The sequence below is a fragment of the Eulemur rufifrons genome, chromosome 29 (assembly GCF_041146395.1).
Source record: "Eulemur rufifrons isolate Redbay chromosome 29, OSU_ERuf_1, whole genome shotgun sequence".
NCBI lineage: Eukaryota > Metazoa > Chordata > Mammalia > Primates > Lemuridae > Eulemur > Eulemur rufifrons.
The window spans coordinates 15,174,541-15,199,942 of NC_091011.1; the positions used below are offsets into that span (position 1 = coordinate 15,174,541).

Here is a 25,402-nt window from a genome sequence, read left to right on the forward strand (position 1 = left end):
TTAAAAATCTTGCTCACTGTCAGCCCACTAAAGTGAGATTTAATGCCTTTCATGTTTATTGATCCCACAGACTAGAACAGTACCTGGCACGTTGCAGGTACTGAATATATATTTGCTGACAAAATGATGCTCTGAATCAGAGCTGAATTATTACCTTAATTCACATTCCACAAACTATTTTAATCAGTAAACCCCTTAAAATTAGTATCTTAAAATTTCACAGGTGACTGCAACTATCTAACAAATAATAGATTGAAGACTTGGGAAACCTACTGAGTTGTATGCAGAAAAAAACTGCTGTTTCAGGAAATACAAAAGGGAATTTCACATGGGAGAATATAAAATATTTTCTTCTTCTGGTAGGCCAATTTTTTCTATTTTCATCTTTTATTTGCAATCTGACTTACCTGCTCCTTCCCAAAATACTTAAGCAATATTTTATGTTCCTTAGATTTCACTCAATACACAGCGATTACTGCAGTTAGAACCTATAGAACTAATGATTTCCCAAGCCCACTTTTTATTAATCCAAATTCACTGAATTAAAGTATTAAATGTTACGGAGGGATGCATTAAGATTTTTTTGCTACCATATTTCATCAATTATAAAACACACTCTTTCATATAACATTTTTGAATCTGGGATGTATCTTATAATGGATGGCATCTTAGCATTGTGTTGTAACTTAATTGGCAACATTTTTTTCTTCTAAGTGGTACATAAAATATTGGTATGTCTCACAAGCCATGCTGTCTGAGGGTAATATTGGAAGCTATACTTCCATTTTTTAATTTCAAAATAACAATTTCCCTGTCCTCCCAGCCACTCTCCCAATATATGTAACTGAAATGGTTAATTAGAAAAACTATCCAAACACAGTTCAATTTTATATAAAATATTTAATTTTTAAAACACAGGCTATTCATGTCACATAAATATCTTCAATTTTAGGTTAGCTGCTTATGATCAGCAGAATTATCAAGTGTGACTATTAAGAATAACTTAGATACTGTCACTTATAGGAAAGTCTAAAGCTCTAAGACTCACCATATTAAAATTTCAGATATTTGAATACTGTAGCTATTTTGCTAAATGTCAAAATATTTCTTCACTTCCTGTAATGCAGTTTAAGTTGTTAGTAATTAATATTCAAAGGAAAGCAAAATAATTTTTTCTTCTATTCATTTCTTTCTCCCCAACAAAAAAAAAAAATCTCATCAGAAAATAAATGGTCAACTGGTAACAACTCATTTTATAGTAGCAAAATGGTAAATTATTCTCTTTAAAATATTCTGTCACCAAACTATAATGCTTCCCACATACTGTTGTGAAATGAAGGTTAACAAGTCAGAGGACACAGGGTTAACTGGCTTTAGAACTGGAGGAATTTCCATTCTATAACAGTGTTTCTAATTTAAGACTCCAATGAAAAAAAAGTTACCAGAACAGTCATAACAAAATGGTTAATTGGCACAACTCTAATTTCCAGAGTCTATTTTTCCATTTAGTGATAATGGAAACACTGGTTATTTACTTTTGGTTCCTTTCTAGAATTATTATAATTGTGTGTGTGAACACGTGCATGCAAGGTGAGTCTTGACACCATTACAGTTTAAATAAAGGTTATTCCATTCTTTGTTGCTTTTAATAACTAAAAAAAAAGTTAAAATGAACTAAAGTTGTTCTAAGTCTGGCTGAAGTTGTAATAAACTTTATAGAAAGGTGAGAGGAAGGAAGACAAGAGGTTCTCTGTTTTTCTTTTCACTTCAATAAATTCAATCAAGGCAATTTTTCTAGTTAATAAAGTGAACTGAGTTGACTTTTTCTTAAAATAGCAATTGTATAAATTAAAATATGGTGTTTGTCACCCCTCCCCCATTAACTTTCATAGATTTATGCAAATTCTGTTATTAACCCTTGCTTCTATACTACTGCCCTCCAATTTCCATGGCAAATGGAAACAGAGACAATATGGTAGCCTGAAAGAAAATGGTACCCTAAAATTCGCACTTAACTATTACTTTCAACCACTTAAATGACAAAACGTTTTACAACTTCTCAGAAGTAACAAAGGTACTGACTGCAGTTCTTCTCCCTTTCTTTGCTCTCACTCTCCTATCAAGAGAAGGTGGTAGTGAGAGGTAACACAGCCCAAAACAGGCAGAATAGGAGAAAGTGTGATAGGCAGAGGGAATGGACCTAACAGGAACTAAACAGGCAGCCCCTGAAAACTTGACAACGTCCTGCCTCTTCGAAGCATTGATTCCCTTTAAAAGACAAAGGGGGGTAAAGGTTAACTACTTTTTCAGACCTTAAGCTTACCTGTTAAGGCACTTACTTACCCTCCCCACCCTACCCATATTTTTTCATATAAAACCCACTATTTCATTTGAATGCATTTTGCTAGGCTATGGTAATCTGCAAAACAAAACAAAAGTAACGTTGACCATTTTTTTTTTTTATAAAACTGTTGCATCAAGAGAAAGGTTGTGTTTTATTTTCTGAAATGAGCACAAAGTACACCTTTCACAATAACACTGAAAGCAGGTGCAAAGACTGACAGTGACCTTTGACTAAAGGTAGCTTTGTAAAAAGAAAAATACCAAATAAATCAGTGCCCTTTCTGATTGTTGTAAAACTGGAGGGGGCGGGGGAGAGGGAGGGGATGTTTGTTACATAAAAGTTGGTCCAAACTTACAAAAAAAGCACAAATGTGCATAGTTCAGAAGATCTGCAAGAGGGCCATAAAAGGCTTATGTCCCTAACATTAGCATCCACTTAAAACTGCGAGAATACAAAATAAAACTGTTAACTAGAATTTGTGAAGATGTACAATCCATAGATCTAGTTTTAGAACAGCATGAATTTAAGCAAAGGTTTTTTTTGTCTTTTTTTTTAAACTATTGTATGCAAGACCCTTCTCCACATAAAAATAAAGCTGTTGTTGAATTAATATTATTCAAGTCTCTTGGATTGCTGCCTTAAATTGCAGCTAGAAAAGTCTTTCCAGATAAAAATGATGTGCCTGAGGAAAAACAGATACTCAGTATGGTAACCCTCTCCCTCGACCTCTGCCAGCTGATGTGCTAATGTGTCCCCTGTATCCCTGTGGATATCCAGGTCCTTGGGCTGGAGAAGTCCAGGTCTGTCCATGCACAAGGCCGGGGACACCCGGATTTTCCTGTAAGTTACCACCATAGTTATAGTTGTGCATCTTTGCTGGCAAAGGATGAGTACTCTCTGGCCCTGTGGAAGGGTCACTGCTATTTGCCAGGACTGCAATAGGACCATGGCTATATTCAAATCTATGGTCCTTGTCTCCACTAAACAACATGGGACCAGCATTGAGGTAAATGTCTCCATATCCAGCTACTGAACTGGGAAATGACTCAGAAAAGGCAGAAGGCTGAGATGGACCACCAGAATGAGATGAAGCAGTACTGTAGTTATCCAAAGGCTGAATATCTGAGTTTCCAATGAAGTTATGTCGTTCCAATGGTGGAGCAGAACTGCTTCCTAAACCATCATTGCTAACATAAGGAGCAGAAGAGAAAGAAGAGGATCCAAAGTTGTCCTTGTAGTCTGAAGTGGGCACGTAAGTGTCTCCTGCTTGATAATCAATACCACCTTCTCTTTTGGGATCATCCTGGGGCTGATGCTGAGCAAGCAGCTGTAACAGGGCTGCTTTCACTCCAGCATGAGGGTCAGTTAATGAAGAACTAGTGGTGGGTACATGCTGGTTTTCTGTCCGATAATCCAGGTCTTCCTCAGTGACTGGTGGTGGTTCAGGAGGTTCAGGAGGTCGTTGATCAGGAGGCAGAATTCGAGGCCGGTCTGGTTCCGGTGTTAGCTCCACCATCCTCATATCTTGGTGCTGGATGAGGTCATCTTGCCCTAAGTGAAACAAAGCAAAAAAGAGAGTTGAAAGTTACCATGGAAAACTAAATATCCAAATAGTCAATGTTTCCTATGGGCAGTCCTAAAGATGATACTACAAATTCCAACTCTGGCAAAATGTTAAATGAAAAAGAAAAAGGTTTACAAGTACTAATGTTGCCTGCTAACATTTAAATGAGTCTATGGTAACTGAAAATTTTTATTTTATTTGGCTTTTCAAAGTTACTTCACATATACCTATTTATTTGTGCATAATACCTATGTATTTGTGGAGGAAAAAAGCTACTGTGTACAAAAAGTTTATGCCTTGGCCAAACATCCTTTTGTATCTGGAGTAAAAGATTATTTCTTAACATTGGTTTACCTTAGAAAAACCTATAGCACTCATAATGAGTTATATCTCACATGGATAATTTGTTAAAGAACCCATTCCAGGGAGTAAACAGACTAGAAAACCAACCTATAACCAATAACCTGAGAATTTTCACGACCTCTCCTAGCAATGTCACTGCACAATACAAATTGTACATAATCGAAACAGCAAGAAGACAGAATGAATACAGCTGTGTTAGCGGTCTGGCATTTGCACACTCACCCGATACCGGAGTGCTAGGTTCTGGAGGTGGCCTGAGTTGTAATGATGCTTCATGTCCTGATCCATTTTCCCTCTCCTCTAGTAGCACATCTTTCTGCTTTGACTGCTGAGCCTTTATTAACTGAGTCAACAGAACTGCAAATGCACTCTGCACAGCCGCCTGGGCAGCATCAGTCTCCACTTTAGGCTGGATGGTCTGAGAAGAAGGCTGAATTCCTCCCAAAGGTTTCGAAGACTCCTGTTGTGGTGTTGATGGATCTGTCTGTTTTTCACCTGTTGCCAAAATTCCAGCAGGAAGGTTTATTTTATTTAGCTGCTGTTGAGTCTCAGAGTTTACCTTAATGTTCAACACTTGGACAAAATCAGCCATATTAACACTTGTTTTAGATTGTAGTAGGTTTAGTAGAATTGCCAATTCACTGTGGTTTAACTGCTGTCCAGGGCCTGTTTTTACTAAAGACAAAATTTGTATTAATTATAGCTGCCATAATTCACAGGTCCTCCCACCCCCCAATGGCTCTGTATTACCATATTAAAATGTACATTTGAGGGAGATGTTTAAAAAAATACTGTGAAAAGGGAACCTCAGTCTAGTTAAATATCATGTACACTGAAGATGTACCTGCATATAAAACAAAAAGAACTGCCATCAATTTTGAATATATTTTCTTTAGGAGTAAATATTATACTTCAAAAGGAAAATCAAGACCATCACTAAAAATCCATTATACAGATTTAACCATAAAATAGCACCTTGTGAATGGGAAACTGATTATGATGGCTAACATAGAGTGTCCAGATACTTTCCAAGCACTTTACATCCTTTATTCCTCACAACAATCTTATAAAGTAGGTTCTATTATTAACCTCAATTTGCTGAGAAGAAACTGTTACCCAGAGAGACTATAATAAATAAGTTGTCCAAGATTACAAATTCTGTAAGTGGCAGAGGTGAGATTTAAACTAATATTTGATTCCAGAATCTAAGCTCTTAACTACTATACTGTACCTGTTTCTCTAAAGTAAAGTTTATTATCCAAGAGCCTAACCTTTGTACTAAATTGAAAAACTAGGATGTTTTGCAGACTACTGTCTGCAAAATGATAATGATAAAATGTCTGGATTTTAATTCAAATTACTTTTTTTTTGGCTGCAATATTTTTTCTAATATATTCGCCTTACAATTTTGGTTAGAGGTTTTTGTTTTTGTTTAGCTTACAAAAGCTTTTTTCTTTTTTCTTTTTTTTTTTTTATTTTATTTTATTTTATTTTTATTTTTTGTTTGTTTTTCAGCTCATTATGGGTACTTTTTTTTTTAAGTTAAGCCACTTTGGGTAAGTTAGGAATGCGTACAGAAACATGATTACATACATATATGACAGTAAAATAGGTGAAGTTGTTTTTCTTTTTCCAACTTTCAGTTTAGACTTGGGATGATTTACACAAGTTCTTGTGCAAGCTTACCTGAATCATATATAACAGTAAGACTCAAATGTATATAACACTATATATAACACTGATAGCAATTCCCAAAACCATAGATGACAGGCTAATTCAGAAGAGAAACTCTAAGAGGATAAAAAACTGATGATTAATGCTATCTTTTTATATTTTCTTTATATATTTTGAGATACTTTTGCAAGTTCTTCTTACGACCTGCAAGCATTAATAAGAAACCATGCTTGTTTGCAACAACCCAAGAGCCATTTTTCCTCATTTTCCTTTTCATTGCCCTATTAGCAGAAACAGCTTCCATGTGAACTCAGGGAAGTACTCTTTAAATAAGGTGTCTCTTCTGCAGAAGGGGCATTTTCTTTTTTCAAGGTACTTACTGATGATGGAGGAGAAAACAGAACAGAGAGGCTGCTTCCCTATTTCAAAAAACCAGAATTCTCACTTCTTAATAGTGATAGTATTTTTTTAAAAAGCAAAATAAAAAATAAAACTCTATACTATCAATGTGGTTTTAAAATAAGTTAGAACAAAGCAACAACAAAATAAGCCCACAAAGGGCAATTCATTTTTTAACAGTTAAAATACAGTGAAAAACTACCCTTTATTCTACTAGGTTTGCTAGTATATTAAGGACATCAGTTCCATGAAGAGGAGCAGAAATAAAGACCTGACAGTCTTGTTAAACATGACAACTGTTGCCTGGGACAACTGACCACTATTGAAACTTTCTGTTAGGGCCATCTCAAATCCTTTTTTAGCAGCACAGTAAATGGTATATAAAACATAGAAATACAAATTAAGAAAACTTGCCATTGCTTCACTTTGCCTTTCTTTTTCTTTTTATCTTTTTTGAGACAGAGTCTCACTCTGCCACCCTGGCTAGAGTGCAGTGGTGTCATCATAGCTCATTGCAACCCCAAACTCCTGGGCTCAAGCAATCCTCCTGCCTCAGCCTCCCATGTAGCTAGAGTAGCTGGGACTACAGGTGTACGCCACTACACTCAGCTAATTTTTTTCTATTTTTAGTAGAGACGGGGTCTCACTCTTGCTCAGGCTGGTCTTGAACTCCTGAGCTCCAGCAATTCTCCTGCCTTGGTCTACCAGAGTGCTAGGATTACAGGCATGAGCCAATGCACCTGACCAAATTTTATATATTTTTAACATGAACGGAAATAATATTGAACTTAATATAGATAGCCCTAATTATGTAGAACAGGTATGTTCTACAAATCTGTGTCTGTACCAAATATTTTCATGTATAAGGGGAATTCACTATTTTAAGAAAGAATACTTTTGAACAACAAATACAATTACTTTTGGTTTTTAAAGTATGAGTATTCTAAATATGTAGTCTAATCAAGATCAAACATAAGCTTGTAGACTACATGGGCAAGCATTACGGCAATCTTTCTCAAGATTTCTCAGCTAATCTATTCTGTATTTATATTCAACCACCAAAAGTTCAATCTAATCCACACATCTGTTTTAATCAACTAAGTGATCAACATTTACTCAGTTCTTAATAAGTGCTAATCTATTTCTTCATGTTTAATAAACCACCACCTATGTGCACATGTATGCACATATACACATTTACTTTATATCACTGTCTTCATAAAAGAAACTTAAACTAAAGCTGAATGTTTCTGGATTCCAGAGGCAAAAAATGAGGGAGTGGATTTCATTTTTTAAAAAGTTAATTGAATGAGATGATTTTAACAAGACTTTTGACAACACTGAAGAGGCTGACTTCTTATCAAGAAGCTTACTCTTATGACAGATTTAGTGAGAAGAAATTTAAGTTTCCCCAAAGTAGCCAGATATAAAATATCCTTCTTTATCGTATTTTAAGTCATTCTGGCACAAATATCAGATTCTAATCTTTGAGATTCTCTAATATAAGAGGAGAAATATATGACATTAAGAGTGACCTGAGGACGTTATAAATGGTATAGAAGAACTTCCATTATAATTTTTGGCTATCTTCCATATCTTTCTTCCTATTCCTTAAGCATCTGTAGACTCTGAACACTGAGCCTCACTGAGAGTAGTGTTAGTAAAAGACCTACTGACTCCTGCACTAAGAGCCAGTGCAGGAAGTAGAAAAATCTAACCAATAACCAATCGTAGGTAATCTGATGCTTCTTATAAGTTACCTTACCTTGAGATTACTTAAAATTGTGGTGCCAATGGCAATGAAGCTCCTGTATTGGCACAAACAGATATGAAATGCCCAGTTCAGTGAACAAAACTTTTATCAGTCAGCCACAAGATGCTTTAACACACTAGAGCAATATGCCACAAAAGCATTAACTACAAAACAATGTGAAGAAAACCAACCCATGGAAGCATTACTGACCAGGTGCTACATTTGAGTTGCCCTGAGATTTCAGTTGTGAAGACGGCAGCACACCCTGGGGTGTATTGGTTCTGCTGTCATCCAAGCCAAGAGACAAGTCCTTTCTGGGGGCTTTAACTGTGGAACCATCATCGGTCATGCCCATTTGCTTCTGTCTTCTTCGCTTTTTACTCCATAACTCGTGACAATCTTGCCATAAAGGAAGGCTGAAAAAAAAAAAAAAGTATTAAATTGTGAATGGCATTTCTTAACAAAGAAAATGCTAAAGTTACTATGTAGCACCAAACCCAATCCCTCACCCCAAAATTGTTCTTGAAGATTTCATACATAGGCTTTGTAAACTCCTCCAATACAAATCATCCTTGATGCCCCATCTCCTTCAGGACATCACCTTTATAGACTATTTTTCTTTTGCTTCTGAATAATCAATAATCATTTATCAAAATTATGAATGAAGAATATAAGTTTATAAAAGTAGGCTAGTATTTTCCTTGGTGTAACCTTTTAAAGCCAATCTTTATCACAGTACATCATACATTAAAGACATGAAAAAGAAGGCAGAAAAATATGCCATTTACAGAAACTAGATACAGGACAAAATAGTAAAGCCTAAAACATAACATTTGTGGAAAATTTTATAGTAAAAGGTTTTTACGTTTTAGTAACCTCTTCTTTGCTTCTATGGTCTGAATGCTCTAGAATTAAACTACATGCTACAGATGAGTTTTAGAAGTAGGTAATCCAGGCATAGAGACGCTCATGATTCATCAACAAAGAGTTGTGAATAACTAGCCACTATCAAAATTACCCACAATTCTGAAACAATTCTATCTTTATGTAATTTCATTAAAACTGACAACACTAGAGAATAACTTTTGCTTAAAAAGAAAGATATAAATATTTTCTTCTTACTCTAATAAAAAACCCAATGGAAAGTTACTATTATATTTAAAGATAAGAAACTTGAGGCTTGGAAAGGTTAATAAACTTGCCCAGAATATCTACAAATTCCCTTAAGCAACCCCAGCTGGTGATATATACCTGCAGTCCTCAATCTGGATATGTTTACCTCTAAGGGTACATGAAGACTCTCCAAGGGGATACACCTGGAATTGTTTTAAAGGAATTTCTGTATCCATATGCACTCTTTCCTAAGATTGAGCTTTGAGAATGGCCTGCACGTTCAAGCAAGTTCTTCTTTCACACCTCCTCTTTCACAGTTACTCTTATCTCATGTTATAAAATAAAGGCATATGCAACAATATGGTTGAATCTTAGCAATATAATATTAGTAAAAGAAAAAGGTCATTCCCAAAAGATTATAAACAGCATGACACTCTTTTATAAAATTAAAAACAACTAAAATTTTAAAATATAACTTTTTATGAGTACATATAGATGGCAACAAAAAGTATATACAAAAGAAAACAGGGATGATGGTTACCTCAGGTGGAGGAAGGCAAGGGGGTGGGTCGGCGGGAGGACAGGTTATGATATGATTAAAGTAGGTTATTTTCAAGGTTCTAGCTTTTGTTTGGTAGGTTCATGGCTGCTTATTAACATTATTTAAAATAACTAAAGTAACTAAAATAAATAAAAGAGAGCCATGCATGGACCAATGATGAGTGACACAAGGATTATGATTAAACCAAGTCAAGTCTATGCACCTGAGGTCCAAAAACAAAACAAAGGCATACCTCTCAGCCATCTTACTATGGTGCATTGCCTCAGCGTGTAAAAACCTCCTGGAGTAACAAACAAAGGGACAATTTGAAATATTGATATTGGGAAGCTTTAAGGCATCATAAACCCACCAAAGACTTTCCTTTCTGTGTGTCTGTTCATTATATAATGTGGGCCTTAGCCTCTGCTGGGATATTCTGAATCTAGATATACTGTAATACTGCAGGAGTAGGGTATCTGGAGTGATTCCACCTCTTCCATCCTGACCATCAGGGAATGCACTGCATTTGTGGGAGAGCCCCATGATAGCAAAGCAAAGAAATCCACTAAAAAGGGTTTTTGTTCCCTCCCACAATTTAAAGGTAGAGATTCTTTGCAGACGATCTCAACACTCATCCCTAGGAAAGATAAACATTACCCAACAAATAGCTAAAACAGTACAGGTTAATGATGCTGATTCTTTTAGGTGTACCCTGATAACCAAAATTTATGTGCTTTCTTGAAGGTTCAAATGCTGGCTCAGTCACTTAATTTGCTGTGTCACATTAGGCAAGTAATTTGACCTCTGTGCCTCAGTTTCCTTATCTTTAAAAATGGGATTAACAATACTATCTACCTCATAGGGTAGAGGTAACATATGCTAACATTTGTAAGCTCTTGAACAGTGCCTCTCACATAGTAGGCACTATATTCATGTTTGATATAATTAATCATTCAATAAGGTCGTTTAAAACTATTTTCATCAAATCATATCATAAAATATTTACTCCAACAGTTGATCACACTTCACCTTATAAATTGTGTAATGCTTTTTACTTGCTGTTCATAGAAAATAAAATTACAGGTTAGCTGCCAATCTAATTCACTTTTTAGTTATATGTACTTTTTTTCATTAAATAAATTAGAAAAGGTTGACAGGACATATCATACAATTATAAATGGAGTTATTTCTGATTTTTTAAATATTCCACTCATTTGATTATTCCTAAACAATTCATCAGAAGATCAATTTGATACATACACCTATTTTCTAAAGGAATACCATGCCTTTCTTCATAGTCCTGACCTCATAAGTAATTTATGATTTTAACTACTCATATTACAAAATAAGAGATGTAATATTATATTGTTTATAACATTTAAATATTGAATCAATATCATGGTAATCTCAGCCTAAATGCTTTAGTAATATATCTGACAGAATACATTCCAAAATTACTGATTTGCAGAAGGTTCCTCAAATGTGTATTAACATGTCTTATTTTTAATGGAAAAATGTAGTCAGGTGTGTTCTGATAAAACTAAGTATCACTTAGTGGACTTGTTTGACAATAAGCAGAGTTCATAATTAAGTTATATGGCAGACATTTTCCATAAACTGAATGGGATAAGCCTACAGTTCCAAGGTTTGAGCAAAAATACATATTTAAAAAATGTAGTACGAAACAGTTTAAATAATGAACTGGCAAAGTAGCACTGAAACTACATCTTGAGTCCCTGACCTTATCTAAGTATTAAAAATTGAATTAAACAAGTGTTGTGAAAAGAAAAAGTAATATGTATTAGAGGTCATTTAATAAGAATTGGTAAGTCCACTGAAAAAGTAAATAATTAATGACTGGATAAGAAATCCCTCAGCAAATGATTTGGTTTCCAATTTTTTTTTTCTTTTTTGAGGGGTAGGGAACAGCGTCTCACTCTGTGGCATTGGCTACAGTGCAGTGGCATCATCATAGCTTACTGCAACCTCAAATTCCTAGGCTCAAGAGATCCTCCTGCCTTGGCCTCTCTAGTAGTTGAAACTACAGGCATGCACCACTGCCACTGGCCAATTTTTCTATTTTTAGTAGAGACAGGGTCTCTCTTGCTCAGGCTGGTCTCAACCTCCTGAGTTCAAGCTCTCCTCCTACCTCAGCCTCCCAGAGTGCTAGGATTATGGGCATGATTCACTGCACGCAACCCCAATTCTTTACCGTCAAAAAAAAAAAAAAAACCTGAAGGAAAAAGAGTAAGTTGACATCCGAAAGGTCATTATCATTTTTGGCGAAAGACCTTTGACATATAATGTGGAAGTAGTTCAAAGATCTCAGTGATGTAACTATAACAAAACTTCCATTCACAAATGTTTGCTTACAAGGGTACTTGTAAAAATTAAAAATTAAATTACAATTAATGTAGAAACATGTCTCATTCTAGAGTAAGTAATATTAATCAACAGATGTGCAAACTACCTAGAGGAAAAAAAACTCAGCTCTCTTTCATTAGGTTGCACTTCCAACAAAATTTTCTAATTTTTTTCTTTTTTTTAAAATTGAAATATGTACTACTAATATTTTCAATGACAATTTAACCAAGAAGAAAAAGGGCTTTATAGTCACAGGAAATGTTTTAAAATTGAATTCCCATTTATATACATGTATTTGTTTTAAAGAAGTGAACTGGGTAAGCAATAAAATACTTTCAAGCATAAACATGTTACATTAGAATAAAAACTTGCAGGAGTAATATAAGTTCAATATGAAAAAGGAATACTGTACAAATTGCTGAACATTTTCTACATGATTGGCAGATATCAAAATGCTGTGATATTTGCATTCTACTAGATACAGTTATGAGTGATGTAATTGCCCTACTTAAAAATGTCAACATTTGTAATTCCCTGAAAATGATATCTTTTTCCAATTATTTAAACCCTTTATTTAAAAAAGTTTAGGAATCGACTGAAAATATGCTTGCTACTTACTGATTACCAATTCTTTCATGTGGACCAACTAAACCAAGTGATCAAAGTTAGCATTACCAATGATGGGACAAAATAACATTATATTCCTCTTGATGTGATAGAACAGGAAGCACACATCACCTTCTAGGTAGTATTCTTGCCCCTCAAAATGTTAATCTAATTGTGATCACAGGAAAACAATCAAATCCATATTGTGAAATGTTTTACCCAATAGCTAGCTTGGCATCTTCAAAATGTCAGTATCAGAAAAAAGCCCTCCCCAAGGAGTGACTAAAGACGCCAGAGATAATACAATTAAATACAATGTGTGAGTTTTGAATGAATTCTTTACATAAAAAAAAAAAGTTATAGACTTTTTAAATAGGAAATTATTGGGCCAACTGTGGAAATTTGAATATGGACTGCCCACTAGGTATTTCAATGTTAAATTTCTTATGCTTTATAATGGTACTACTATAGGCATGTAGAATAAAGTCCTAGTTCTTACAGATATGTAATGAAATACTTATAAGTGAAGTGTCACCTCCACAATATAATATTCAACTAATTCAGGAAAAGAAAAGTATACTATAATAAAGCAAATATGTTCAAATATTAGTAATTATTAAATCTAGGCAAAGGACATATAAATACTGTTTGTATTACTTTTACTATTTTTCTGCAGAGTTGAAATTTTTTAAATCAGAAGTTTAAAAAATTCTTTGAAGTTCTTTGAAACTAGAGCCAAAGTTTCAAGACTACTGAACATACACCGACAAGCAAAAAAACCATGAAACAATTACTGCAACAGTGAATGATTCAGGTCTCTCAGCCTTATCAGGATGGCAGATCCTTTTTGCCTTTTAAATCATCCCATAAAAGCCAACCATGTACAGTTCAATAAAAACTTAATGAAGCTGAATATGACAGCCTCACAGAAATATAGTAAGTCCATTCTAACTGATAAGTGGGAGAGCCAGGATTTGAACTCCAAAGCCCATGTTTGTTCATTTAAAATATGCTAATTTCATTACATGGAAATATTTATTATAGGGACAAGTTTGCTTTTAATGATATTCCTAATCATTTTAAAATTTCCTTAAATAATACCTACAAGGTTTCTAGATCTTACCAAGCAAGAGAAACAAATGGACTGTTTTCTCCCCTCCCTTCTCCCCAAATCAATCCTAGAGAAATCATAAGAGCCACGAGAGTAAAGGTTCAAGAACCCAGCTATTCTGACTCCCAAACTCTATGTACTTTCCCCCATCAGACAATAATTTATTCCATACAGGTTTCTGATATTAATAGTCTCTCATTTGATTGATAAGGAATTTCTATTGTGTAGTATGCCATGGAGTATTTTTAGAACTTCTCTTTCTTACTGGACTAAACTGAATTTGAGAGTTGGCTGCACCCTTTACTAGCTTTGCATTCTTGGGCAAGTTTCTTAACCTCTCTGAACCTGCTTCTTCCTCTGTAAAGTGGTGATAATAATACCTACCTTATGAGATTATAAAGATTAATGTAATATATGAAAAAATGCTTAGACAGCACTCAAAATTTGGCTATAGCAGTACTAGTAGTTAAGTAGTATAAACATTTGGTAAAAGTAGTATTAAAATAATAATAGCTACAGCAGTAACATTTTCTTAGAGTTGAAATATATTATTAAATTTTGATATAAATTAATCCTAAGATTAGCTACAAGAAGGCTGCTTTTGCTAGTCCTATAATTAGCTAAACATTAAGCACCTGCAAATTATGTGTATCGTTGTTTTACCTATTTCTTTAGATTTATTCTATTTCTTTTGACTTAACTAGACATGGAATATCTTCTATTCATTATACACAGATGTTATCCAAACTGTCCAGATTCTGTACATGGGGAATCTAATTTAATAAAAAGTCACTTACTCTGGTGGAGGCATTTTTGAGGGTTCCACATCTCGTAGGAACTCACACTGAAGAGCCTGTTCAGCAGTGCAGCGCTTACTAGGATCCAAGGCGAGCATGTAATCAAATAGGTCTAGCGCAGCTGCAGGAATACTAGCATGAGAGGATTACAAAAGTCATGTATGTTCTTTAGACACAAGGTTAGTGTTTCTTTAGGAAATTATTTTAAAGGAAAAGTAAATTATTTTTAATTAACTTTAAAAACTGAAACTTAGCAAACTAAAGAGTAAAAGTAAATAAAATTATTTTAATGGCTAATATTATATAATGTGTACAATACTTTATTCCAATAAATCCCAAATTTTCCTCTGAAGAAATATTTCATTATTTTTACATAATTTTGTAACTATTTGGCAAAGAACAGTATATTTTATTACTCTATGGGCAATTTGCTGTTATAACATAAATTAAGAACTGAACAAAATAGTTTCCTAAGACAAAATAAAAACCCAAGCTCAAATAACTTGAAAGCTGTTCCAATAAAATTTAAAACAATATTATCATCAAAGGTCTTTCATGTAAGCACCAAACCAAACACACAATCCCAAATCACTGATTCCACCATAATGATGATAACATGGTAATTTGCATGTAGTGAAGGGAAACTCAAAATTAAATGACCTAGAATTGTGATAGGTCTACCTCAGGCCAATAGAGGATAGAATGGCATTTAGAATTCACAAGTAACTTCAAAAAAAAAAAAAAAAAAAAAAGCATTCAATGCAATATGGATGTTTAAGCATCCACTTCTTACAAAACAAATTCTTCTCTTAACTTTCGACGATATTGCTTCTTTGGTTTCATGGTGTTGAAATATGGTAGTTTGATTACATCAGGCCACACCGCAGGACATGGACTCCCACATATGCGGCTAAACAACACAAAAAAGAAATACGTCACTATAAATTACATAGAAAGAATAATACATACAACTGTTATACAAAATATCAACTCATTTTTAAACATACAAAAGTGCTGAAGCCTTGCTACAATTTAAAGGAAGTTTCATTAAATATTTTAGTCATCCCAATTTAATTATTTGAGAAATCAATTTATTTTCAGTGGATGCTTTTAACAATCCAAGCATTCCAATTCCTGGAGAGGATCTTCATGTTTGCAAAATAAAATCTTAAAACATGGTGACACTCAAAAATATATGGCCCACACTTTAAAACCAACATAAAAAAAACTATGCCAATAAATTAAGGAACTAGAGTCTCTGTGGGTTTTTTTTTTTTTTTTTGGTACCTGTCACTACTTCTTCAATGAATATAAGGTAGTCTACAATAATAGCAGAAACAGAGTTCCTACACCACCTCAGGAAGGTAACTGTAGTGTAAAGACTGCTGCCGAACTTGATCAAGAGGAGGACTCTAAATGCCACACTCTTGAAAACATTAAAGTTCTTCAATTTAAGTAGTGCCACTGATCTCAAGATTTCAGAAATTTTAAACTGCTTTACTCTGTTTATTTAAACCTTGAAAACTCTTATTATTTTGGTATTAATTAGTAAATCTTTGTTATGGTAACTTCTAGAAAGCTATAAACAGGCAACTCTAGCTGGTAAACATTTAAAAATTTAAACATTTAAGACTGATTTAGTAATATGTATTACAGATGAAAAATTAGTTAAATATGCTTGAGTATACCAAATCTCAAGGAAAAATGTATACTGTCTATAAAATTATCAGCTGGTCTCCTGATGTAAAAAGAAAACATTGATGCATCACTAAAAGTAAAAATATTCTATATATACATATACGTAAATCCATGTATAAATGCATATAAGCAAGTGATGGCAAAAGTTGCCATTCTTCAGCTGAGTTTTAGAATGCTACCTCAGAAACACTTACATGAGACAATCTTGTGTTTTTTAAGCCATATGTCACTGAAATGTTTTTTGTTTCAACAGTTTGGCATCTTTGTAAATCCAAAGCTTTTAAGATATTCAGATCTTATTCTTTGTATACTCCCAGTCTCTTCTGCATTAAAACCTGATTTTTCATAACCCCCTCAAACCTACACCCTTAGGAAAGAAGACCAAACTCCCTGTAGCAAGGGCTCTCTATGATCTGGTCCCAAATTAGTTTCATCTCCCAATGCAACTCTCCCCACAGATCACTCCTTCATGTCTGTATTGATATTCCTTCTCTCTCAATTCTACCTAGCTGAATTCTTTTCACTTCTCAAGATTCAGATCAAAAGTAATCTAATCAACAAGGTCTCTATTCCCAAATGCTACTCAGAATTGGTCACCTGTTGCATACTACTGGTTTGACACTTGTTTCATCTTGCTTTGTATTTTAGTTGTTTACATGTCTGTTTCTTTTACTAAATTACAGTTCAAAAATTATAGTTCAAAAACTATGTTTTCTTTATTTTCACCTCCTGATTTTAGCCCATATGATTCTTGTCTTTGTATAGTACTTCTCCAAGCAACCACATAAACATAAATGATAAATCCCAGACAGACTGATGTACATTATAATGGAAGTATAAAGCATACTATAATACAGGAAATGAAGGATACTTTCAATCTGCAGATATACAAGAAAACTTAAGTTAGCGAGGTGGGGAGGGCGAAGAATTTTGGCTATAATCCTAAAGATAAGTAAACCATAGACAGGTGGGAAAGGGAATAAGAGAAATATGTTGCTAGCAGAGAGAACACAAGCAAAGGCATGGAAGTAGCAAAGTATAGACATTTAGGAGGAAGACTAAGTAAATCAGTGTAGGGCTGATTTAGGGCTCAGGGAGGTTTAGCTGGAAGTGTAGACTGAAGCCACACAACACAGTTTCAAGGGGCACTTTCTTTAATTATAAGGAAGAGACTTTAGAAACAAACTTTAGATTTTGAATCTTGTCTGTATGATATTGGTCAAATTGCATTGCTCAGGAATCTGCTCTTCTTTTGTAATATGGGGATTAATTTCCCTTCAGAGCTGTAAAATTAAATGAGCTCGCATCTGACCCATTAATAGTCTTATAATAAATATCAGTCTCATGATCCTTAGCTAAAGTGTTTCACTTATTTTATTGTATGTAATGCTGGAAGAATCTGAGTACTGCAGTAATCTAACTGAAAGCAGCCTACAGGATGGAATAGTCATACTGAGGCAGGGAAAGTTATTAGAAACGAGGAGGCAGACAGGACAGCAATACTTCGTATTACCAAAAATCTGTGCCTGGTGACCAGCTGGGCTACCTCAATACTTTACTAAAGATGTATTGAAATGTATCATAGGCTAAAGCGTATGCTACATCTCCAAATAACTGAGGTCTATTTTGGGAATCTATTGTAATCAATCTACTCCGGTGTCAATACCATAAATGGGACTTTATATTTTTTGAAAGGCTGAGAGGACGAATCCCTCTATCTACCCTTCTATCCAATTACTCTTCTCAGAATTTTGTTACACACGAACTGTAATCAATACTGTAACACTCCAAAAGTAAGATAATACTGCTGGGATTCAACTGCTGCTCTGAATTTACATATTTAGAAATGACTGCTATCTTTATAATGCTTAATGTTTCTATGCTAAGAATATTAAATTCTTCTATTTCTATCAATTTTATACATATATTTTTTAATGAGATCTTGTTTATTTCCTCTATGGGTTTTACTTTTTGCTTTTTTGAATATTTTTAGCCCATTACATTTTCTATGCAGTTAATTAGGAAAGCTTTGTTATAGGAAAGATTTGAAATCTGACATATAAAATCATATTTCCTGTTAAGGAAACATTCATTTATTTCTTTTTACTATGTGTTTTAATTTTGTGGCTTTTAAATTTTAAAGAGGTGCTTTAGTTTTATCAGTTTAATTTTTAGGAACTCTGTAATAGTCATCATATGCATTTTCTCTTCTGGGCTAGAAACATTGTGAATTACAGTAAGAGATTTCCTAGTATGTACTCACCCGTATATTCAAAGGAGGAATAAATACTATCTGTGTCTAATCAAAGTATTGTTATTTGAGTGTAATGCTGTATTTTCTACTTGTTAACCTAGATGTCGTACATTAGTATTCATATGTGAGACTGGCATATGGCAGCTCTCAAAAGTGGGGTCTAAATACCCCCGAGGGTCCCCTAGACCCTTCAAGAGTCTAGCAGGTCAAAGTTATTACCAAAACATTATTTTTCCTTTTTTAATGTGTTGATTTGCACTAATGGTACAAAACAAGTGGTGGGTAAAACTATCAGCACCTTAGCATGATTCAACTCAGTGGCAGCAAACTATATTGGCAGTAAGTACTCTTCACTGTCATACAAATTCAGGGGGGGAAAGCCAGTTTCATTTAAGAATGTACACGTTGCAGCAGCAAAAATTATTAATGTTATTAAATCTTGACACTTGAGTATATATCTTTTTAATATTCTCTGTGATGAAATGGGAAATACTCATAAAGCACTTCTGCTGCACAACAAAATACAATAGTTTCTTGAGAAGTGCCTGTGCAATGATTGGAGCTGCAAGCTGAAGTAGCTGCTTTTTTCATGGACTACTGTTTTTACCTATAAGAACAACTAACAAACTATACACATATAGTCATTCAGACTTGGTTATCTGCCAGACAGTTTCTCAAATAGAAACAAGGTCAGCTTGTTACTTCAAGGAAAACAACTAATAGTATTTATTGTCAATTATAAAATTTGAACTTTCTAGAGAAAAATCAGAATATTAGAAAACTTATATCCACCATGAGCTTGAAAGCTTCATAATACTTAAAGGCTTTCCTTGATGAGATTAGTAGTGGTAACAATTACATAATGAAATGTTCCATTTGAAAGATCTGTTCCATTTAGTGAACCAGTATTTTCTAAATGACTAATGCATTATGTCACAGAATCATCATGGATGAAAGATCCATTCAAAGTGCAAGACAGAATAATGGATTTCAACATAGTACAGTACAAAAGTCCTTCATATGGCTTCAGATTGCACATTACGACTAACCTGTAAAAAACTATCACTTATCTAATTTTTGTGCAGTTTCAAAGAAGAATATGCACAATTATCTAAAAAGACTATTGAAAACAGCACATCACAGATACGAGGATCCAAGTGTCACTTCTATAAAACCAGACTTTAAAAGATTTGTAAAAATGTAAAAGAATGTTATTCACTTCAACAATTTTATTTTGGAAAATACAGACTTTTAAAAATTAAAAACGTTAACATACTGTTTTAAAATGAACTAATAAATATTTTTACTTTCTAATATGGTAAATATTAATAGATACAACCAACATAAACAAAAGCTCTGGTATCTTCAATAATTTGAGTGTAAAGAAGTTTTGAGACCAAAAAGATCGAGAAACACAGGTCAACAGAATTTTTTATGTTATTGGTTTATGAAGGTATATGTGCATTTTTTGAAATATGGTAAGTTTCCTTCTTTCTCTATATTCTGGAACAACTGAAATCTATTCCTTTAAAGTTTTAAAACTTTCACCTGCGTTTTTTGAAGGATGGTGGGGAGGCTGGACAGTGAAAAGCAGGATCTTTAAATTCCAGTCTACTTTCAATTTCTTCCATAATTATAAGCCTTTTTATTTCATAAGCAAAGTACACTGTGTGATATAAAGGCTCTTTAGCTGGATGCTAGAATGCCTAGAGTTATAACTGTGACCCTTGCGTAACATAAGTCTATGGCCACACTTAGGCCATTTTGCCTTCATTCATCCAATTTTGTCCCCGCCTGTGTTTTCCATTCTCTTCATCCATCACTTTTTAACCCATGCTACTTTTATCACAAAACTTTTATGATCTGCCCAAAATACTTTTTGGAACAAAGCAAATTATAAATAAAATAACCTGGTCACTATAGTGTAAACTCTTTAAGACAGATTCTGACTAGTAGTCCCACTCCTGATCAGTTTTACACATATTCATACAACACTGATCCTATATCTTATCATCCCTGAGCCTTTAGACTGGGGAGACAACCTAGCATTATCATAAATAAGGTGAGGGAAAGAAGTATGTACTAGAAAACTTACTTACATTTATTTAATTCTTACAATCACATGCATGTTATTAGTCCTGTTTTACTTGTGAAGAAACAAGAGCATTATTTATGGAACTTACCCTGAGTCACAACAGCAGGAAGTAGCTGAGCTGGCATTAGAATCCAGGTCTATGAGATTCCAGAGCCCACCAACACCCCTTTCAATACACTGTTGCCTCATTACACAGAGAGACTTATTTGTTTTGCCAGAAACTTCCTCTTATTTTCCACATGTTTAAAAAAAAATAATTCTATAGAATCAAAATTGAAGCACTTTTTATAATATATTACAAAATCGTAAGTACCTTAACAAAACAAAAACATGCTTAAGTATATAAACCAGAAAATAAAATTTTCCCTCCCTAGCCTTCTCACAAGTCCATGTTCCGGATTAACAATTCAAGTCTTCTGATGTATTTGTTTTACCTAAATGGAATCAAAGTAAATATAGCCTTCTGTAAAACTGCACTTTTCATGCTGCTTTTCCATGTCAGTATCTCCAGATCAACTATTTCCTATTTAATAACCGTACAGTATACTATTAAATGGATGAACTGAGTTTTCTTCCCCCATATTTAAAATATTCATAAAATAAACCACGTACACTCATGTCTCAGGGTCTTCATTACTCTATTTCTTCACTTCATTCAGATCTCTGCTCAAATGTCACTATGGGAGATACCTTCTCTGATTCTACACACAATGCTATCTCCCATCATTTTCTATCTCCTTACACTACTACCATCTGATATATCTCATTTATTTGCTTGGTTTGTCTCTCTCCCCAAACTAAAAGTAGAAAATAGGCTTTCTGCATAATCCCCTCCCCTTGCTACCTGTTTTGTATCCTCAGTGCCTAATAACTGGCACACAACCAGTAATCAATATTGTTCAACGGTTATTCTATCTGATCTGAAATGTCTTCTGATTATATCCCCAGGTGTACAGTAACTTGTTTTATATCTAAATATCCCATATAATTTCACTGATTCATCCATGTATTCTGTGCCAAAATGGTTTTAATTACTATAAATTGGTCTCAACACATGATATGCCAAATTTTCCTTCTTTAAAAGACTTTTCCTGGTTATTTTCATGATTATGCTTCTAGATAAATATAAAATTGTCAAATTTCAAAAACTGGCTTTTAAAATTCTCGTTAGTAGTAAGTAATATAGGATGAATTGTCATCTCTAAAAAAAAACTAAGCCTTCCTAGCCAAAAACAAGATATACCCCTCCAACAGTTTTTCAAATCAACTTACAATTTTAAGTAGAACATCATAGTTTTCAATATCCCTGGGGAAGATATAGTGATGGTTTTACTAAAGATATCTTCTTCCCCTACTGTGTTTTCTAACTGGTTATTGGAATTTTTTTAAGCTATCGCTTTTAGTATATATGAATATATATTAGTATTTTTACTAATTACTAATTAGTATTTTTATGCAAATTTTTTTCTCCTGCCATTTTACCAAACTTTGAGGTGTTTCAAGCAATTTCCTTGCATGTTTCATGTATGCATGTATGCAATGTTATCATATATGCAAACTATGACAAAACTGCCTTCACCTTTCCACTATATATCTCTCTCTCATTGGTTCAATTTCCTAACGCTACTAGTTAACGGATTAGTATTTCTAACACTCTTAATAATACTAGAAGAAAACTTTCATTTTTATCTATTTCTTCTAATATTTCACCACTAACATTATTGTGTTAAATGATATATATTTTTATCCCATTAAAGACATATACCTCTACATTTAGAATCATATTTCTATTTCTAACAAATGCCTATCCAATACCTATTAAGATAAACACATTATTTACTCCTATTATATTAAAATGAATTATAATAAATTATTTCCTAAAACTGAAATGCCCTGTATTCTTGGCATGAACCCTATTTTACTCTGCAAGTTAATTTTTTAATAAAAAGCTAGATACTATTTGCTAATACTTCCCTTAGAATTTCTGGATTAGTATCTTGTAAAATTTTTCTTTTTGTCTTTGTCAAGTATTGGTATTTGTGTCATATTAACTTTGTAAAGGTTCCAGGAAGTTTTATTTCCTATATAGTAATAGAGTAATAGTTAAAAGTTTAGATTCTAAGGTAACAACACAGTCTAGATTTAAATTTATTTTGTCACTTGCTAGTTGTTATGACCCTGGACAGATTCTTCACCTAAGGTTTAGTTTTCTTCACTATAAAAAGACGACACACGGTTTTTATGAAGCTTAACTAAGATAATTCAAGTAAAACCCTTAGCATAAAGCTTGCATTGTGTTAACTATCATTAATAAAAGCCCTAGTATATTCAATATAATCAGGACCAATGGTTGGTTAAATTTAAAAAATGGGTTAGAAGGAATCGTTAAAAAAAATACACAGATACATAATTTACACATTTTATTTTAACTGAAGATTTAAAAATATACATTTATTCTCCAATCTTCTGACATACACACCACAGCGTTCTCTTTGAACAGGATTCACTGAATGGAATTCTCCCTTAGCTTTTCTTGCACAAACCACACCCATAAAACATCATTAAGGATTTTTAGTTTTGATTTCTGTAAATATATCTAGAAATTAAAAAAACTTTCAAAGCAATCTGAATGCTTAATCCTTCTAGATTTGTATGACTTTTCTAACTTATACAATCACCTGCCCACCCCTAAGTTTTTGCAAAGCACTGCCATCTGTTTATGTTTAATTAAACTACATAATTACAATAATAAAAAGTCAGCATAAAAGTTAGAAACTAATAACCACCTCTTGGGTCAGCATACTCTTCACTGGTGGGATAAATATGTAGTCTTACCAGAAAGCTGTAGCCACAAGCACTTAACTTGTCATATTACCAAGCTAGTATTTATTTACAGAGGGAATGGCGAGCTTCAATCTATTAATAATAAGGCTATTCAAGGGAAGACTAGATAAGAAAATTTCCACTGCATTATTCTTACATACCAGAATAGTTTAGAGAACATTACAACTCTTGGTTTCTGAAAGATTTACAAGGATTTACCTATGAAAATCTTGGGGCCTGGTTCTTTTAAAGAATCCTCTTAAACCATTATGTCTTCCATTTCGGTTTTCTAATGTGTTTTAGGGGCAATTTTGGTGAATCAAGTAGTCTCATAATTATTTTGATTTTCTTTACACCTGAGGTCAATTTCTACCTTATAATCTTCATTTAATTTCTTTGTACCCTCTTTTCATATTAGGTTAAACTGGTAGATTAATTTATAATGCACGCGTACAGTAAACCCAAGACCAAGTCACAGATTTATTCGTAAATTCTACATTCTTCTGTATTGTAACTCATTAATTGCTTTTATTCCCTGGGTTTATTTTGCTGGGTTTTTTTCTAGCTTGTCAGTTGAATGCTTAACTCATTTACTTTCCTTTTCTTACTTAGCAGTATATTTAAAGTTGTGATTTTTCTCCTAAGCACAGGTTTGGTTCATGAATTTGTTTCTTTTGTTTTTTGTTTTTTTGAGACAGGGTCTCACTCTGTCACCTGGGCTAGAGTGCAGTGGCATTACTATAGCTCACTGCAACCTCAAACTCCTAGGCTTAAGCAATCATCCTGCTATAGCTTCCAGAGTAGCTGGGACTATAGGCACGCACAACCCTGCCCACTAATTTTTCTATTTTTTATAGAGACAGAGTCTTGCTCTTGCTCAAGCTGGTCTTGAACTCCTGGCCTCAAGCAAGCCTCCCACTTCCACTTCCCAAAGTGCTGGGATTACAGGTGTGAGCCACTGTGCCTGGCCTAGCTCACAGATTTTTTATACTTAAATTTATCACTCTTTTTTAATCTATATGTTCTAAAGTTTCACTCCTCTTTAATCCAAGAATTATTTTTAGCATATTTAAAATTTTTAGATAGTTGACTTTCTTGTTTCTATTTTCGTGTTAATTTTTAGTTTTATTCTGTTTTATTTAAAGAATATAGCCTGTAGTATTTCAATGTTTTAAAGTGTCCTCTCTTTCTTTTTCTACTAATACATAATTTATGCAAATGTTCAATTAGCTTCAGAAGGTATATTTCTTATCAATTCCTCTTGACCATTTTTACTTGTTTATAACACAATAAAAAATTTAAGATAAATGTTTCCTATGTTTCTGGTAAACTTCCTCCCCTCCATTCTCCGCTCTCTTTGTAATTTCATTAAAAGTTCTATGTTTGGATCCCTTCAGCCAAGTCTAGACATAACTGGTTCTACGTTTCCATTTTAAGGAGAGGCAACTGGCTGCTTTGGAGTTGAAGCAGTGCTAGTGTGTGACTTGGGTATTTCTGATTATAGCTGACTTACCTTCAGAGGAGAAGCAGGCTCTAACTGGGGCACTCATCTTTCCCTGCTGTACCCTATAGCAAAAAACTTTATCCAACCACCAAAAAGGGCAATAATAAAGCTTTCTGAGGGGTTTGGTTTGGTTTGGTTTTTTTTTTTTTTTGGAATTTTGGGCACACTCAAACTATAAATATCTCCCCCCAAAGGGTAATACTTATCAATCTTCAGGATCTCCTTTTAGTTTGATTAAAGTTGTCTCTTTCTGGGTGAAACTTTTCACAATTTATGAGATGAAGTTGGGGTCTTTCTCTGGTTACTATGTTGTTTTATGTTCATTTTATTCAGCTGGCAGAGTAAAATTCTGTAAATCTGTGCCTCCTACCAATTATCTTTCCTAAAAGACTTCAACTT

The 25,402-nt window shown here is 33.7% G+C and overlaps 1 protein-coding gene across 2 annotated transcripts in view; it reads right to left on the reverse strand.

Annotated features, from left to right (window-relative positions):
• Window positions 1-880: 880 nt before the first annotated feature.
• CDK13 (cyclin dependent kinase 13) overlaps window positions 881-25,402 on the reverse strand; it is a 104,860-nt gene continuing 80,338 nt past the window's right edge. Inside the window, exons 10-14 of one of the 2 annotated variants that reach the window (XM_069461546.1) lie at window positions 15,423-15,539; window positions 14,630-14,761; window positions 8,308-8,513; window positions 4,494-4,766; window positions 881-3,895 (exon numbers count right to left, since the gene is read on the reverse strand). In XM_069461546.1, the coding sequence (XP_069317647.1) occupies window positions 3,045-3,895; window positions 4,494-4,766; window positions 8,308-8,513; window positions 14,630-14,761; window positions 15,423-15,539 (1,579 nt within the window). In that variant the 3' untranslated portion in view covers window positions 881-3,044. Of the gene's footprint in view, window positions 3,896-4,493; window positions 4,947-8,307; window positions 8,514-14,629; window positions 14,762-15,422; window positions 15,540-25,402 lie in introns of both variants that reach the window. The other variant, XM_069461545.1, reaches the window with a different exon arrangement.